Source organism: Meleagris gallopavo, chromosome 3 (genome assembly GCF_000146605.3).
Source record: "Meleagris gallopavo isolate NT-WF06-2002-E0010 breed Aviagen turkey brand Nicholas breeding stock chromosome 3, Turkey_5.1, whole genome shotgun sequence".
NCBI lineage: Eukaryota > Metazoa > Chordata > Aves > Galliformes > Phasianidae > Meleagris > Meleagris gallopavo.
Genome location: NC_015013.2, coordinates 51,938,083 through 51,956,081, shown reverse-complemented (window position 1 = coordinate 51,956,081; position 17,999 = coordinate 51,938,083). Strand labels below are relative to the sequence as shown.

The 17,999-nt window shown below is 34.8% G+C and overlaps 1 protein-coding gene across 1 annotated transcript in view; it reads right to left on the bottom strand.

Annotated features, from left to right (window-relative positions):
- LOC100548083 (gamma-1-syntrophin) overlaps nucleotides 1-17,999 on the bottom strand; it is a 90,652-nt gene that overhangs the window by 58,733 nt on the left and 13,920 nt on the right. Inside the window, exons 3-4 of the mRNA XM_019614340.1 lie at nucleotides 9,229-9,285; nucleotides 1,700-1,757 (exon numbers count right to left, since the gene is read on the bottom strand). Of these exons, the coding sequence (XP_019469885.1) occupies nucleotides 1,700-1,757; nucleotides 9,229-9,285 (115 nt within the window). The remainder of the gene's footprint in view (nucleotides 1-1,699; nucleotides 1,758-9,228; nucleotides 9,286-17,999) is intronic.

Below are 17,999 nucleotides of genomic sequence, written 5' to 3'. Positions count from 1 at the left end.
ATAAGAACCCATCTTCATAGCACATGCTATATCATTCCAACAATTTCAAAACATTGGCAGTTAAAAATATGCATGATTAAAGCCTTCATACAGTACTGATTTTACTATGTATCAGTTGCTGCAAAAGTTTACAGACCACAGCATCAAATGTTTTTCTCTCTAAATTGGAGTAGTATGGATTCGAAAGATGGACTATTAGATGGATTAAGAACTGGTTAGCTGGTCGCAGCCAAAGGGTTGTGATCAACAGTTCTATGTCTGAGTGGAGGCCAGTCGCAAGCAGTGTCCCTAAGGGTTCAGCTTTGGGACCGGTGCTCTTCAACATCTTCATCAGTGACCTAGACAATGGAATTGAGCAAGTCTGCAGATGACACCAAGCTGACTGGTGTGGTCGATATTTTGGTGGGAAAGGAAGCAATCCAGAGGGACCTGGACAGACTGGAGAAATGGGCCCATATGAACCTGATGAGGTTCAACAAAGCCAAGTGCAAAGTGCTGCAGTTGAGCCAGGGCAATCCCAGGTGTAAGAACTCCTTAAGAGCAGCCCTGCGGAGAAGGACTTGGGGGTCCTGGTGGATGAGAAGTTGGACATGAGCCAGCAGTGTGTGCTTGCAGCCTGGAAGGCAAACTATATCCTGGGCTGCATTAAAAAAGGGGTGGCCAGCAGGGAGAGGGAGGTGATTGTCCCCCTCTACTCGGCTCTTGCAAAGCTCCATCTGCAGTACTGCGTCCAAGCCTGGGGCCCCCAGTACAAGAAAAATATGGAGCTCTTGGAATGGGTGCAGAGGTGGGCCACTAAGATGATCAGAGGGCTGGAGCATCTCTCCTATGAGGAAAGGTTGGGGGAACTGGGCTTGTTTAGCTTGGAGAAGAGAAAGCTCTGTGGAGATGTCATTGTGACCTTCCAGTACTTGAAGGGAGCATATAAACAAGGATGTAAAATCCTGTTTACAAGGATAGATAGTGATTGGACAAGGGAGAATGGTTTTAAACTAAGATAGGGGAGGTTTAGGTTAGATATTAGGAGGAAGTTTTTCACTCCAAGGGTGGTGATACACTGGAACAGGTTGCCCAGAGAGGTTGTGAGTGCCCCGTTCCTGAAGGCATTCAAGGCCAGGCTGGATGTGGCTCCGGGAAGCCTGGTCTAGTGGTTGGCGACCCTGCACATAGAAGGGGGGTTGAAACTAGATGATCACTGTGGTCCTTTTCAACCCAGGCCATTTTGTGATTCGATGATTCTATGCTGAAATAGCAAAGGGTATTATCAAGATTCTGCCACACGAGTATTATTCTACTATCCAGTATAAAAAGACATGCTTTCTCTTCTTGCGTTCACATATTTTAATGATCAAACTTTCAATATGCTACTTCATTCTAGCAATGAGCATTCAGAAATAAAATACAGAAGTATTAATTTTTGCACTGCTTAAAGTTATTAAATATTTTCATGCTTTTTTTTTTCCCTTAAAAATTATGCTTTACAAGAACATTTAAAAGATAATTTGAAGACAATGTTTAGAAACTTCTCCAAATACGAGTTTTGTATATTTATAGAGAATAGCTCTAAAGAAAAGAGAAATCATGATGTCATAGAGAGAGAAATCAATAGCATTTATTTACCACTTCCTAAAGAATCTCAAGATTTAGAACACCTCACTCTAAAGAGCATATCAAGACAGTGTACTAATCTGACACTCACCTCGTTGTTCTTTGGAAATCTTAGAAATGACCACTGGAATATTATGTTCTGCTCCACCCTGAAAATAAAATAAACAGCAATCTCATGAGTCACTGGAGATATCTTTTTGCTTGAAATTATATTTTACTCTTTCTGTAACTTGATTTCAAAGAGACTGAGAAAATAATTCAGAACCCACATTTTCTTCTTCTTTTTGTCTATTCCTAATTCTAATATAGAATTGATTTGGACTAATTCCTTACTTCTTATCACCTCTCATGAAGAAGCTCCCAGGTTCCATAATTAGCCAAGGAAGTGAACAAGACTTGAAGAACATCAGTTTCTACTATTTTTGGACAGTTTAATGTATGAAACTGTGTCCTACAAAGGCAGAATGGCCATCACACCACAATAGCAACCATGCTGTGAACACTCAGTTTTCATGCTGGTAAGAAACATGTAAACAAAAGCCCAAGAAAAGCAAGTTTGGACTTTCATCTCAAAAGCAGCCTTTATTTGTTTCCATCTCTGTCACACATGAACAAAGAGTGAGCAAAGCAGTGGGATAAGTAACAAGGAACAGAAAAAGAAAACATTAAGTGGAACAGTAGGTGTTCAATAAATGCGGGAAAAATAAAGGAAAGTTGAATGATAATTCAACAGTTTCACAGCAATTCAATGCTGTTGTTTCATTCAATTTATCCTAGTGAAACTGGAAACGTTTATGGTGCTTAAGGTACTAAAAAGAAACCTTAAATGAAAAGCACACTCAAAGAAAGAAAAAGACAAGTATGTAACAGAATCACAAATATTTTTCTTCCTCTGAAGTCAGCATCAAAGTGCCAGCCTGAACATAACCTGTACAGATTCAGATAATCAGAAATGACAATATGCCACACTGTCATTTTGCCTAAGAATCCTGGTTCAATGTTTGCTTATTTTTCTTTTGTTTGAAAACTACGGACTCCTTAGGTCCAGGCACTCTGTGTCAATGAGTTGAATGGTCTGACCTGGATATTTAGATGTTCTAAGGATTAGTACAGATCCCTTCTTCATGCAGGAACCAATTGTTTGAAACTGAACAGAGACCTGCACTCAACAGCTTTATCTGTTATGGAATAGAGAAAAAGAAAACCATAGGAAACATGCTTCTGTGTCTCCCTTCTCTATGGGCAGTCTCATAAAGTATTTAAATTCTATCTATACAAGGAAAGAGCCTTTCATCTCTGCCACTGCACATGTCCCAGGTGGTCATGGTCTCCACAAAGACCATGATGCTACTTTCACTTCAGTCAGGTTTACATACATATTGAAACTAAACAGTTTTGCAGCATTGTAACTTGTTAAATATCTTTTGATGATTTTCACCACAGAAACAGCAGTCGTAAACATTGGCTTCACTTTAGATAAGCAGTTCAAGATCACTAAATTAATAAGACTTTCTCTAATTGCTTCAGAGTTTTCCTCAGCTACATGCGTATTTAATTTCTTCTATATTTTTCAAACAAACAAATGTCAGTTCCCTCTCTAAGCCTGCAATATGCTACAAAAATATTGCACTATGCAAGACATTTGAAGTTCAGCCAAGGAGTTCAGTGATTAAAGTTCAACACAACTAAGGTCTTTTTCTCTCAGTAAACTGTCCTCTCCCTGATTCAACTCAGCTTTCCAGTAAAGAGGGGAATTCCTGTTATTCCTAAACCAACTTGTCCTCTCACTTTCTATATCTAACACCATTTTCACTGCAGTTTTGAAGAAGTACCTCTTAATGCTTCTAAAAAAAAAAAAAAAAATCCTCACTTTCTGCAATCACACCCAGTCATTATGAAGGATCCCTTTTGCATTAGTCTTAGAACTCGTTACCTCCTACACCTTCGGTTCTCTGTAAAAGCGCATGAATTCTGTGGCTTTACAGGCTCAAGAGATACACTGCTTCTGAAAGCTCTGGAAACAATGGCTACTTTTCAACTCTTAAAATTTCCCTCTTCTAGTGTGGACACATAGTTACATTCCCAGACCAGCAGATGGGACAAATAGATGTCAGTTAACATTACTGAAGGCTTAATGACTCAGCCTTCAGATTCTACCACTGCCCTTTGTAATGGAAATTTTCTTTGCCACTGTTCCTCAAGCAGAAAAGTTGTGCGAGTATTAGTGTGGAATAAAAGTGGCCGCCCAGCTCCAGAGATGGTCCTATTAAAAGAAGTAAAGGAAGCTTTAATTACTGGCATTTGAGTGCCCAGAACTACACGTGGTAGACAAGCTAATGCTGCACTAGCACAGAGCAGAGACAATCACTTCTCTGGCCCTTTTTGCTTTTGCCTTAACAGTATGGTTCATGTCTATGTGGACAAACTGTCTTCAAGACTGAAATAGAATGATGCATTTTGTCTATTGGAAGTGGTCCATGTAATGTTCTGATCTGTGATCATGAACAGTCTTATCTCAAAATGCTATTGGCATAAGCCAATATCATGGCAGGTAACATGCTAACAATTAAACAATATGGACAACAATATGCTAGTGTTAATTATCCCTTTGCAACTTCATGTTTGATATAATAATTTACCTGGATAGATTTGTAAACTAAAAGCTAGATAATTCACCTATTAAATGTGGTAATCAAATGTTGTTTCTGCATTAGAATTGGGTAATATTTTTTAATTTCATGGCCTCCGCTGTTATAGTTCTTTTTGGGAGTCTTTCTACCTTACCGGGGAGGGGGGAGGGTCTCTGATAGTTTGCATCACTTATACTCTAGACAAACCTTCTCTAGGAATGCACGCTCAGTATATAAGTGTATAGTGTATATTTTATCATACACATTGCGAGAATATCCTGCACGAGATTGATAAAACCAGAGAACAAGTCATGACATGCCAAGGAAGTGCCTGAAGAGATATCAGGAAGGCCTGGCATCACCTCAACCCCTGTGCTCTTTGTCTAACAAAGACTTTGATGAAAATCACCATATTGATAGGACAAGAAGAGCACTGATACATCTTGGAAACAACAGGATGGCTACTGACTGACACCAGATAACACACCAATTAACAAATGTAAACTTTGATAAAATTGTGAACCTGGAGTACCTAGTCAATGGGAAAACGGGAGGGGGATAGGCAAAGGGGGAAACAAGGTACAAAAAGCCATCACTGTGTCCTTAAGGGTGCATCTGCTTGCGGGACACCCGCCATTGCAATCGTGAATAAAATCTGCTTTTATCAAAGATACCATCCTGACAAAAATTATTTGGATATTTCCAACATTAAACAATGCTTTCTAACTTTTATTGTTTCCACTCGAAATGCAGAGAAAATGTTCTCATAACAAAGATTATCACAGAATGAATGGATATGAAGAAAATTATCTGAATATATTCAAAGGTGTATTCAGAACAATACCTTTATAGATATTTTATAGAAGATCTGTGATAAAATTCATCATATAAAGAATGATCAAAAGAGAAGCACAAAAATGGCTCAGTACAGAGTTCTGGTATCTAGAAGTCAGCCTGCAACTGCAAACTTTAATTAATTTAATGAGCTATTACTTCTGCTGCCTATTTTCCCAAGAACACTACACTCTACGATTATTAAGAAACATGATGTACTTTCATAAGTCATACACTTTGCAGTTTCTTGTGTCAAATCTCTGCATCTCAAACTTGTCAGAGATGTGATGAATGACTGAAATACTACACTGCAGTCATCAATTTCTAAATCTTACTCCAAGACTGTTCCTTCTCACAGAGGTTTATTAATGAGGGTTTTAAAGGGGCTTCAGAAATGAGAAAATAATTCCTTCTGAGCAGTTTGGAATAGATCAGGTCTGTTCCAAATTTAATTAAAGTTTCACCATTAACTTCAGTAAAATGAAGTACAGCAGAACACAAAACAGTATTTTTTCTATCAAACCTACAAAGAGTGGATTGTAATCAATTTTTAAAAGGGCTTAGTTTCAGATCTTGTGTAAAAATCAATTTTGTAAGCAGTTTTTTAAGATGAATCTGATTTTTACAACTTAGTTGAAGCATCCAAGTTAGAACACAAAAGAGTTTTCTCCCCACAAAAAAATCATCAAAAAATTACAGGGGAGTTTCATTTTGAATTTACTAACTTCTTATCTTTCTGCTCTTAAGAAAGAAAAAGGGAAAAGAAAGAAAAAAAAAAAGGAAAGAGGGACGGGGAGGAGAGAGAGAGAGAGAGACAAATAAAGTAATGAATTGAAGAAAACCAAGAATATTTAAGGTAGGATAAGACATTTAAGAGAAAGTAACTTGTTCATGTAAGATTTCTGATAGCAAACAGATGATCAAATTAACAGGAAAACACAGATGATAATACTCTTCAGCTGAATGCTAAAACTAGACAAATTCATCTCAAAGCACAAGCAAATACTTTCAAGTAAGAGGCATTAATCACTGTACACTTATAACTCACATCTCAGATAAGACAGAAAGAAAGAGCTCAGATAACACTCATCCTTAAATAACTTGAGACACAGAACTGCTGTAATACCAGAGAGCGTGGGAGACAAATTTACCAAAACATACACAAAAGCTCTAAGACTTCGTCACACTATCTGCACTGTTGCTGAGTCAGAAGGGGTTTGCTACTAGTGAAGCACTACAGCACTCTGGACCAAATCTTAAAACAAAGCGATCAGTGATGTTTTTTTCATAAAAGAAGAAATGACAGAAGTACAGGAGCTGGTTCACAGGCACAAGAACAGGGAAAAAAAAACAAACTAGTTGGCCATCCAAAACTAAGCTGCTTTGGTTTGCAGACGTATACAGAAATTTGGCTCCTGGTATATCCTTATGGCAGTATTTCTCTTCTCTAGAAGGCATAGGGACTTTCAAAACTTGAAATGTGATATCTCAGCAGGTATACTTTCATACAGAGTCATGAGTTTCTGTATAAGTGTGTACATGTGAGTGCCAAAAATGAGAACAAACACCAGCCACAGGAAAATGATCAGTCAGAATCAGGTGCGGAATTTCCTTACTTTTCCTCCACCACTAGCATTTTGCCTAGGTCTCAAATTCAATAGTTAGGTTTTGTTTTGAGACATCTATATCATATCTCCTAGATCCTGAAAAGACAAAGCTAGGGTATGTTAAGATTTCTTTATGTGCCATGAGATAGACTTCATGAAACATATGAAGCAGGTTTGACTCTCATAGCAGCCTTTCCTTCAGGGTAACTTGTAGATCCCTTCTTTAAATCATTTTTACAAAATACCTTTTTTTCCTATTTTATATAGATATGTTTTGTTTTTTTTTAAGTATTTTTCTCAAACAAACCAAAACAAAGTAGCAAACTATTACTCATCTTCAATAAGATTGACCGGTACCTTTTAAAAGAGAAAGCTGACACTTTTCAGTATATTTGGAACTTACATTGCATATCCAAAAAATCATTGTCAATGAGCATTCACTCAGCTTGCCTAGAAAACTACAAAAAGCATCACTGAAGTTCCATTTCTATTTCCTACTACAAGTTAAATATGGTAATATGAGCTTGTACAGAATACTTTGTTTTAGGTAGAATTTAATATCTAATTGCTCTTTTTTTTTTAAGAATACGGGATTACAAAAAAAGAAAAAAAGAATCTAGAAAAATAGGGCCTGAGTTCATTGACTCTTAGAACAAGCAGAATCATCTTGCTTCAAACACACTTATAGAATATTGCAGACCACAGAATTATTCTCACTGTTTTCATTATCTAATCTATACCATCTGATTGAGTTTGAATGCATTTTATTGAGAAAGATCTGTCTACTTAATGACATCTGTTGAAGCAATATCTGTTAAAGTAACTAACAATCTTCGTTTAGTCATTCTAAAAAATGAAAAGAAAATATCTATTCAAGCCTGAATGTATGTAGCTCCACTACCTTATTAATTATGATCAAAATAACTTGGCAGTAAAACTAGAAGCTATGTTTAATAATTTAATGCTATGATTTGTAAATTCTGTTGCAGCTTTTAATACAGATTATTTAACAGAAATAGGACCTTATTCAATTTATATGGTCTTTCATGAATGCATAAAGATATCTTCCGAGACTGAACTCATAATCTGAAAAACCTATAGTCACACTGGCACTTGTAAATCCTTTTGCAGCTTTCAAGGAATTTATTCAGAACAGTGGATAAAAAAAATGCCACTATTTTAAGAAAGACCATTTACCCATTCACTTTATAATTTCTATTTGTCAGTGATTGTTTTTCTTCTATTTATCTGATACTTAAATATAAAGTGATCTTGATTTCTTTTCACAATTTTAATTTTAAAAGATAACCTATTGTAAAGTATAACAAAAACAAAAACAAAAAAACAAAAACAATTTCAGTCACTTTTATTCAACTTCATGAAATTTGCTTTCCAAACCACAACAAAATTTACCCTTAGCAGCTATTTCTTACTACTAACCAAGTAAAACCTCTTTCTCCTATATACTTTATTAAAAACTGACACACATTACTGCAAAATTATTCAGTGAACTGTAACCTATAAGAACACTGCACCCTGTTGACTGAACTCATGAGAAAGTTTGGCTACAAAATAGCAATTAGTTTTCCTTGAAAAGAGGTCATTATTGGGTCAAATAGACAAAAGGAAGTTTGCCAAGATATATTTTAAGAATTAGTATTTCTATTCAGCAATATTCTTATCAATGACAACACAAATGGACATTAATCCCTCTTCTGAGTCAGTTTTTATAAGGTCAGTTCTAGCAGCTGTTCACGGAAAAGCCTGTACTTCAACTTTATATGCATCTTTTAAGGCTCTTTGCATTCATGTGAAGTACACTTGATTTTTTTTTCTATTGCCATCTTGAGGCTGAGGACTGCTGTGCTAAGAAGATAAAATAATGTTGAATCTCTACAGTGAGATTCCAAGCTAAGGTAAGGTTTTCAAAATAATGGCAATATAGATTTACATAAAGCTTATAAGAACAAAAATGATTAACCCCCTGTCCCTCAAAAAGGATCACTTTCACTTCCATATGTTCTTAACTCTTACTGAGGAAAGCAAAAGTAAGGTAACACTTGTGATAAATAACTGCAATTGCTTGATCTACAGAAAACAATATAAGAAAGTAGTAACACTTTCTGCCCAACTAATGAATTGCAGTGAAGTAATACGGTATTATTTCTAGGAGAATTGATCATGAACTTACTGGCTCTTTTCTGTGCCTGCCACTGTAAATTAACATTAACAACCACTTAAATTAGACTGCTACTGAACAAAAGTACAGTCTGTGCAGTTGCAAACACTGTTCAACTCTCATATCACATCATATTACAGATCTGTTTAGTTTGAATCTTAATGGGATGATCTTTCCACTGCCTTCTGTTCCATAGGGTGGTGTAGCTGCTGGCCACCTTATTGTGATAGCATCAAACTTTTTAGAATATATTCTATCTATTGTTCCTAGTCCTCTGAAATACAGTTTGTCCTCATTAAAACTAAAATTAACTATAATCAAAGACACTTTCTTGTGTGATATGGAATAATATACCAAAAAATCATCCTACCTTTATACTTAATCCAAATCCTCCTACAGTTTGTCTTCTAATTGTTACTGTCCTTTCCTGAAAAAAAAAAAAAGAAAAAAAAAGTCCTATCAAGTCTGGTTAGATTTTCTGCCATAACATCTAGAATCACATTTCATTAAATTCTTTCTGTACTACCCTCCTACACTGATTTTACCTTTAATGATAAACCAGTAAGTTCCTGAATGTGAAACTCCTATGAAACCTATGTTGCAGGAGTAAACAATAAAGTCTGGAAAAATAGCAGAGCTTGACTCAGACAAAAATTTATTTGTTCTGTTCAAAAGATAGCAGCAACGTGTATGCTAGTAAATACTGCAGTGAAATAAGAACAAATCCATAGCGTTAAACGATTAGTGCAGGACACTTCATTCACAACACATGCATTTCAGATGTCAATTCAACTGTCCCTGAATTGGTCCTTTAGACAGACTGAACGTTAGATGCTGAAGCACATAAACTGCATTCCAGAGGCAGTTCTCCAATTTAGTTTAATCTAAAAAGGAATACAGCTTGGGTACTCCAACAGCACTCAGTGACATGAACAAAAGCAAGAATGGTTTTAGATGATCCAGAAACTCATTTCAAGGCTCATTCCAGATCCAAATTAAGAGACTAACATAAACACAGCCACTGTTTGACCTCACAGAGGTTCTGGTTTAAAAATTACAACTATTGGCTATTGTTATAGATGCAATTATTAAAAGCATCCCATGTTTTCTCATCTATTACTTATCCTTAAAGTTTGTTCTGTAATAATTGTAGGCTAGTGTCTGCCTTAGATACGAACATTTAAAAAGCAAAATCATGTTTTTTTGTCATTCATGTTGATTTTATTCCCCAAGATCATTTAATATAAGTCAATCTGGTTTGCAGTGAAAATCTCTTAGCAGCAGATACGTCCAGTCACAAATAGAAGAAATAGCTAGAATTCTCATGTCTCATATACGTGGTTTAGATTTTATATTCCTTTCAATTCATATAATTTCTTAAGTCCGAATATATACATTCATACTTTTAGTCCAATTGGCAAAGATTGCCAGTGCCATCCAGATTTGCATGCATAACTGAAAATATATACTATCAATGTAATTTACTGCATTAAGGAATGGATTATAATTCAGTCCATATGGCTATTGAGGAGTGCAAGAAGCATACGGAAGCATGAAGTGTTCTCCTGCCTCCTATGAGAAACATGCCAAGCATGAGTGAGCTTGAAAGCTTTACAGATCTATTTTCCCCTCCTTCATATTTGAAAAGAAATAAAAGAGGTAGGGAGGTAAGAGGTTTGGAAAATGGATACTGCTGAATTTGAGGGAAAATACAGTTCTCTCTCACATTTGTGACAAATGTGAATTGTGAAACTCCAGAAAAAGCAAGCACAAACGTGTGCAGTGTTTCGAGAGCCAAGAAAAGATGGCTGCCTAAAATGAGACTTCACATTTATTTATTTACACTAATCTTAGAAAATGTTTAATTTTCTTCTAAGAAAGAGATGTATTGAAATGTATTAAAAACTTAATGAATGTACAGCATGGCAGTAGAAGAAAATATGCCTAACCCATTCCATCAGTGTGCATCTATGCTGTGCACAGAGTCCAGAAGAGCATTCTCAGCTCTTCACTGACACCTTCTAGGAACTTTTGTAACAAATTGCCCAATAAGAGAGTTCAAACCACCGAGCTACACCAGGCCACAAACAAACTCAGAAAACCTTTCATCCACCAGGAGGTTTCAGTCAGATAATGCTGACAGCAATAAAGTCAGGATAAACTAATATAGAGCACAGCTTGATGTTTGATCTAAGCTGAGTTTACACATAAGAACATGAAACATTTAGCTGTGGCTCTGCTGATAGTAGTAATTTTTTTTCTGATAGCTACCTCTCATTTTCAGCTCTGTCTCCTGTTGGATAAGTAGGTAAGAACAATAGACTGACTACTACATTCTAGTCCAAACATTCTAATATTTTTCTTAAATATGTTCAAATCACACAGAAAATACTTACGTTACATAAGAATACACTGAAAAATAACAATCTTTTGAATTAAAGACAACTAGCATAACAGTATTACATTATCCATGCATGGAACAAAGCATATTATTTCAAATGAAGTAGTACGCTCGTTAAAGAACATCAATCTTCTTAAAAGTTCATCATCTCCATTAAGTATGAAGAGTGGCACCTAAGTTAAAGTATGCTTTTAAAAAAGCCTAATAAAAACTTCCTTTTTGTTCTCTTTCTTATCAAAATACACACATATATGTACCTATGTAAAAGAGTCAGTAGAGTCAGCATTCTGGTTTTCACTCAACTTCAGAGTTAAGCAAGCCATAAAAATATTTGGTTCATTTGTTGTTTATTTTTTTGTTTTTCCTGAGTTTGATAGCCCATCTGACATAAGACATAAATATTTTACACTGTAGCCTGGCATTAATTTCTAAGAGCTAAAAATGAATATACTTCAAAAATGCTTTACCAGTGTAGCAGGTTACTAAGTGGAAAAATTGTGTAAGAGTAAGCAAATAGAACAGCCACAAATAATTCAAGCAATTGTAACTTTGCAGCACAACACAGTTTATCAGAGGGTTTCATATGGTACTTTTTCTAGGTTCATTTCTATCTCTGTTGAGAGCAGATATTTAATATTTCAGGTCTGGATGTTATTGAACAGGATTGAAATTCAAGAGCATACTGTATATTAGATGCGCTCTAGTTATGTGTTACATGCAAAGTATTGCACTGTATTTAGCTGAGGCAAATTCTACACACTTCACAGTCCTACAAAAAAGAATTTTGTTACTTTAGTGTACCTTAAATGTAAGGACTTACATATTCTTCACACCAAAACAGCTAACAATCATAAATATGCAAACAATTAACAACCTCCAAAAATATAAACCAGAATTATGTAAGAGTTAAGTATTTCATTACTACGCCACCAATAATCCACTACTGTGCAATTACAAGCCTCACATAAACAATAGAATGAAACAGCTTTTCCCAAACTGTCAGACACCAGAATCTTGGTATAAGATCACATCCCAGATCTCATCAATTTTCCTTTTTTTTAACCAAAACATTAAAAGAAAAATAATGAGATTCAATCTAATCAATGTTAAGTCATCTAAAATTTGGACAATGGTCAAAGGTAGTTTTCTCTATAATCAGCAAAGAAAAAAAAAACAAAAAAAACATTCAACTCAGATGATTATAAGTAGGTGCCCACATCAGGTGAAAATCTACTTCACCCTTTATATCCTCCATTGAGTACAATACATTTCCCTCTTTATTTACACAGAGTAGTACTCTATCACTGAGCTTGCACTGTTTTTTCAGCTTTCCAAAATTATGCCATCTCTGAGTTTTCTCCAGGTTTATATAAATCAAATTTGATCCTAATAAGAAGCTACCCAGTTTGATATAGGACTAACAACAAATCCTGTGAGCTTATAATTCCTTTATCACATTTATTAGCTACTTTATACTAAACAAAAGGAAAATTAAAGCTCCTAGAATTTTTAGATACAGTATTCAAAGAGTGTTTTACAACCTGCTTCCTGGAACAGAAAAAAAAGTAGTTATCATTTTATTGAAAAACTCAAAGCTGCTGCCAAGCTGTCAGCATTCTCTATGCTTGTAACTCAGAAAATTCCTCATCCACGCATATGTTCATTGACTGGAAAGGAGAGCTAAAAGTTTTGCCAAAAATCTTATTCATCTGAGAGCTACGCACTGAAACAGAAAGGCAGTAGTTTTTAGTTTTCCACTAAAGATGTATTAAAATTTTCCCTTAAACACCAGTATGAACTTGAGATTACAAATATCATCTTAAAGATTAGAAATGAAGAATGATCTTGTGAGCATGCAGCGACAATAAATAATGAGAAAAAGCACAGAATTCTATGCAGAGGAGTTGGACTCAGTGGTCTCTTAAGGTCTCTTCCAATCCCTGCAATTCTGTGATTCTATGATACATATTAAAAACAAACAAAAAACACTTTTTTAATGCATTGAATAATTTCATCCATTTTCCAGTAGAGAGATTTTATGTCTTCTTTTTCCTAATGCTTTATACTTTTTTACTGTTTTCTCTTTGGGTTAATTGATGTGAGCAGTCAAACTTTACACTCATTCTAAGAATACACAGGTCACTCACATCTTTGATTTGAGTTAAAAGTCTAAACGCCAATGACCTTGCTCAGCTGTTGAAATCTCCTTATTTCAGTTCTTTGCGCAACTGAAGAACATTGGCAGTATGGAAGCGCAACAGAACACCAGGTCAACTGGGAATCCTAGTTCCTCTGCAGCTGTGCGTGGTAAATGCAGATGTGATACAAACTGCTAAAACTGACTCTAATGAACAAGAGCACCTGACTCTGCTTTTTTTCACTGCAATGTGTTACTGTTAATATAGCATATGTCCAAAACCAGAAACACTCATCTAAATTTCTACTTGTAAAAATTTTACTTCTAAGATGGATTGATTTCAAAGTATTGAATTTTTCAGTATATAAGGAAGAAAATGAAAACAAAGAAGAAGAAAGGAAATCCAAGGTCAGCACTGATCTGATTTCTCACACGGTTAAGTAAAGAATGCCCTCTGTAGTTTCATCATAGGTGTAGTTTCCAGTTGCCACCTCCCATCATATCCTGATCAATGTTTTGGGTTTTCCAAGTGTTTCATCTTTCTCAATGCTTGTATTACCTCTTTTGTGAGAAAAAAAAAAACAACAAAAAAACAAAAAAACAACAGCACCAAACAAAAAAGTAAAGCAAAGACAAGAAGTTATTCTATTCTTTCAAATTTTGTCTTACAAATGGCAGCCTTGTGTTTTAACCTCCATAGATGGCTACACTTACTTTTTTTTAGATACAGACAGAAAAATAAGCTGTTTTGGATTGTCCCAAAATAACCTTTTTCATTTTTTAATTTACATTTGTCAGGTCTATATTGTAATTTATAAATGATCCAGTTGGCAGGAAAGAAAAATGTTACTATCATCTGATAGATATTTGATAACTTCTGTGAGAAAATTTGACTCAGTCCACTGAATATCAGACAGATACCAGCACAACTCTAAATAAATAAATAAATAAATAAATAAATAAGAAACCAACAACAAAAAAAAACCCAACTACATAGATGGTAGTTTTGTGAAGGTAATAAAATAGTGCTGGAAAGGTGACATATCAATTCATATAGTTGCAGTTCTCTTCTGGAAAGAAAGTTTCACTTTGGCACCATTCCCACAATTCAGTCTCATATCCAAATCAAAACAGTAAATAAATACAGAATAAACAGAAAGCAGAAAGTAAACCAAAGTTTTATGTGAATCAAAACTGTTTTAAGCTTTTCCCTTTTTTCCACTCATTTTTGTAGTCATTACCTTTGATAATGTAAATTGAATTTCTATTACCTACACTAAATATGAAAGAAAAAAAAACAACTCAAAACCCTCTCAAAATGAATGATCTAAAGTAACACATTTAAAAAACACTTTCAGTATGACTCTGAAAGTCCAAAATATGCAAACAAGGGAAATGCAATAACTGCATCTGACTTCTCAGGCAAGTTAGGGTTAAGTGACATTCTGACATAATATCTCTATTATTTAAATCAATAACATCACAAAAAGCAATGTATTGTACAATTTTATAAGGTGAAAGGCTCTCTTTTGTGCAACTAATTTTTTGTAATCCACATTGACATTGTATAGAGTTTTAAATCTTTCAGTGTAGTTGATTTCACAATAGCAAAAGGACACATTTAAAAGTGAGCCGTAATAGGTTCTTATCTTTACAAGAAAAAGAAGAATGGCTGTTGATTAGTAATGCCACGAATCAGATCTGGCTTCAGTTCAACAATTTAACTCAGTGTTACTCTCTGACTTTGGAAAAGATGCTTACTGATGAAAGCTTCTCACCTATCCAAAAGCAATTACAGACCCTAGGTTAAATTTGAATACATTTGTATCAAACTCAGTTAAATTCTTAGAGAAACACTATACTACTTGGAGAACTGATGTTCTATAATTTATAAAAATGTGTATTCAGTTTTTATTAGTATTGAAAGTATAGATAATCTTCACATCAACCTCCTGAAAACATCCTTTAAAAAAGCTAAAAAGAAGTTATTAAATGTCTAATTAAACAAAGCATTATTGCATAGCCGTAAGGAATTAGATTACTCAACAAAAATCAGAGATATCTCTGTCTTTTCAATAACGAGTTTGCTGTATTTCAAAAATCTATTACTCTTCAACAGAACCTTTAAGAAAATTATTGAAGAAAACAAACTGCTAGCGTGACAAAAATTAGCATCTTGCCAGCTGCTCACTGTTTATTTTCAGTCTTTTAGGAAAACAGAAGCTGATTCAGACCACCCATTTTGTCAGATGGTACAATGTCATCACTGGTTTCTGGATCCAACAGGCAGATACATTCCAGTAGAAAAAAAGCTTGCCTGAGTACAATTAGCAAACAAACAGAATTCTCCTTGACACGTAAGCAACTTTTCCTGATAAAACACAACCACTCATTTATTTGATTTTCAGGCAGACACAAAAGGTGATAGAAATTACGAGGATTAACTACAAAATAAAAATTATGATTTGGAATTGTAAAGATTAATACTTTTCCTGGGAATTAGTCTACTGAAGATTTTTCTTTCAAAGGAGACATACTATTTCTTAGGGGTTCCTCCCCACCTAGTTTTCAGCAAGGACAGTATCAGGCTATCCTTGTTAGTCATGTCTCTTGACCTATGCATCTGAAAAGACTGGAGTTTGCCTTATTGCATGTCAACTTGAACATCGTAGAGTAAAATTCTGTGAATAAAATGTCATGCCATTCAAGGCATTTTAAAAGGAGATATAAAATAAAAATTTTCCTTGCATCAATAACAAGGGCAAGTTCCCATGTCATATAATTCATCTGTTTTCAGGGAATTTGTTTTTCAGAAGAAAAGAGTAAAAAATCCTGACTGTTCTGCAGCACAAGTAACTGTTGTAGAGATTTGTGATGATTATAATAAAGTCATCTGTTGGCAAACACCACAAATATGAACAGATGTTTTCTGAGAATCTACTACATTGAGGGAAAGAAAAATGTAGCTGACCTAACAGTTACCCATCTTCCAATTTTCTCATATGGACCCATGGGTATCTTCATCACACGCACTAGTCAAAACTCAGACATACACTCAGCACACTATCAACTCTTCCTCCAGGCAAGGATTTCATTTGGAATAACACAGATATTGCCCTCTAGACTTCCAGTTTCACAAAATGTCATATCTAACTTGTTTGTTTGCATTGGAATCCAAATCTACATCAGATGCCCAGTAGTAGGATTAATGGTGAATCCACAACAGTTCTGTCTCTTGGAAATACATAAACAAATCTCTGTAATACTTGTTGATGCAAGTGATACTGAAATATAGATCTATGTAACCTGTGACTAGAACTATCTTTACTGCTCCATGGAATTGCTTTAGGTATGATTAATGCAGGATCCTCATGAACATCACCACTTCATTCAAACTTCTGAAGAAACAGATGCTTTCTTTTTTTTAGATTTTAACACCATTTTTATGCTATGCTGGTTATAATCTTTTACACATTTTCTTACTCCAAACTGCATGCAATCGTGGCAGAAACAAAGTTCCTTTGCATCTATTCAGGTTTAGAAAATTAAAATTGTTTTCCAGTAAAAAGGAAGAATTCCATACTAAGAACTAGGGTCTTTATTTCATATACTCACATTAAGCAGCACCTCACTCCTAAGGGTTCATTGCTTTCATTTAAATTATTCTGCAGGATGCAAATCAGGATACTGCAGGAACGTTCAGTGACTGTTTAAAGTCTGTCCTACACAGAGGAGCATGCAAATTGATTCAGATTCAACAAACAGAAGAGACACTGTTCTGAACTAGAAGCGTAGTAATAATCTTTCATTTCTAAATAGTGAAGTAGTAAGTTTAACATCCTATAATCAAATTATTTGAAGATTAAACAGATTAAAAAGGATTTTTGCTGTAGGTTCTTGTCTGTACAATTTAACAATGCTATTGTTCCTCAGTTACAAATTTTATTTTTGTTTTTTAGAGTTCATTCAACAAGGCATTCAATGTTAGTTTCTAATGAAAGAAAATGCTCTTTCAAAAACATGTAAAAGAAAAATAGATGTGGTCAGTCATCCAGAATGACACCAAGAACAAAGGAAAATCACCGAAACAAAATAAAAGATTTAAAAAAAAAAAACAAGCAAACAATAAAAAGAGAAGCCTAACAACAGCAGCAATAAAAATGGAAAAGAAAAAAAAAAGAAAAAAGAAAAAAACAACCAAAAAAACCCCTAAGTCTGTGGGACATCTGATCATGTTATACAGTCACAGCTAATAATTCCAGATTATTTAGATAGTCCGTGACAAAAGGACAGTTAACTATCTGAGAAATAGCCAATCATCCTTAGCTAGAATGAACCTACTGATTCAAGATCTAGTCTTAATCTCAGAATAAACGAGCGTAAAGGGCTCAAAATTCACTAGCCTAACAATGACACTGTCAAGTGAAAATAAACTCCTCACCAGCACATTAATATCCATTAGTTAGTGAGTTATAGATTCAATATGCTAATACAGTAGGGAGACTTTAATTAGTGAAGCAAAACACACTATTTTCAACAGTGACAGTGCCAACCTTGTAGCAGGCCAATGAAAAAAAAACACTTTATCTGTGCTATGTTTGGA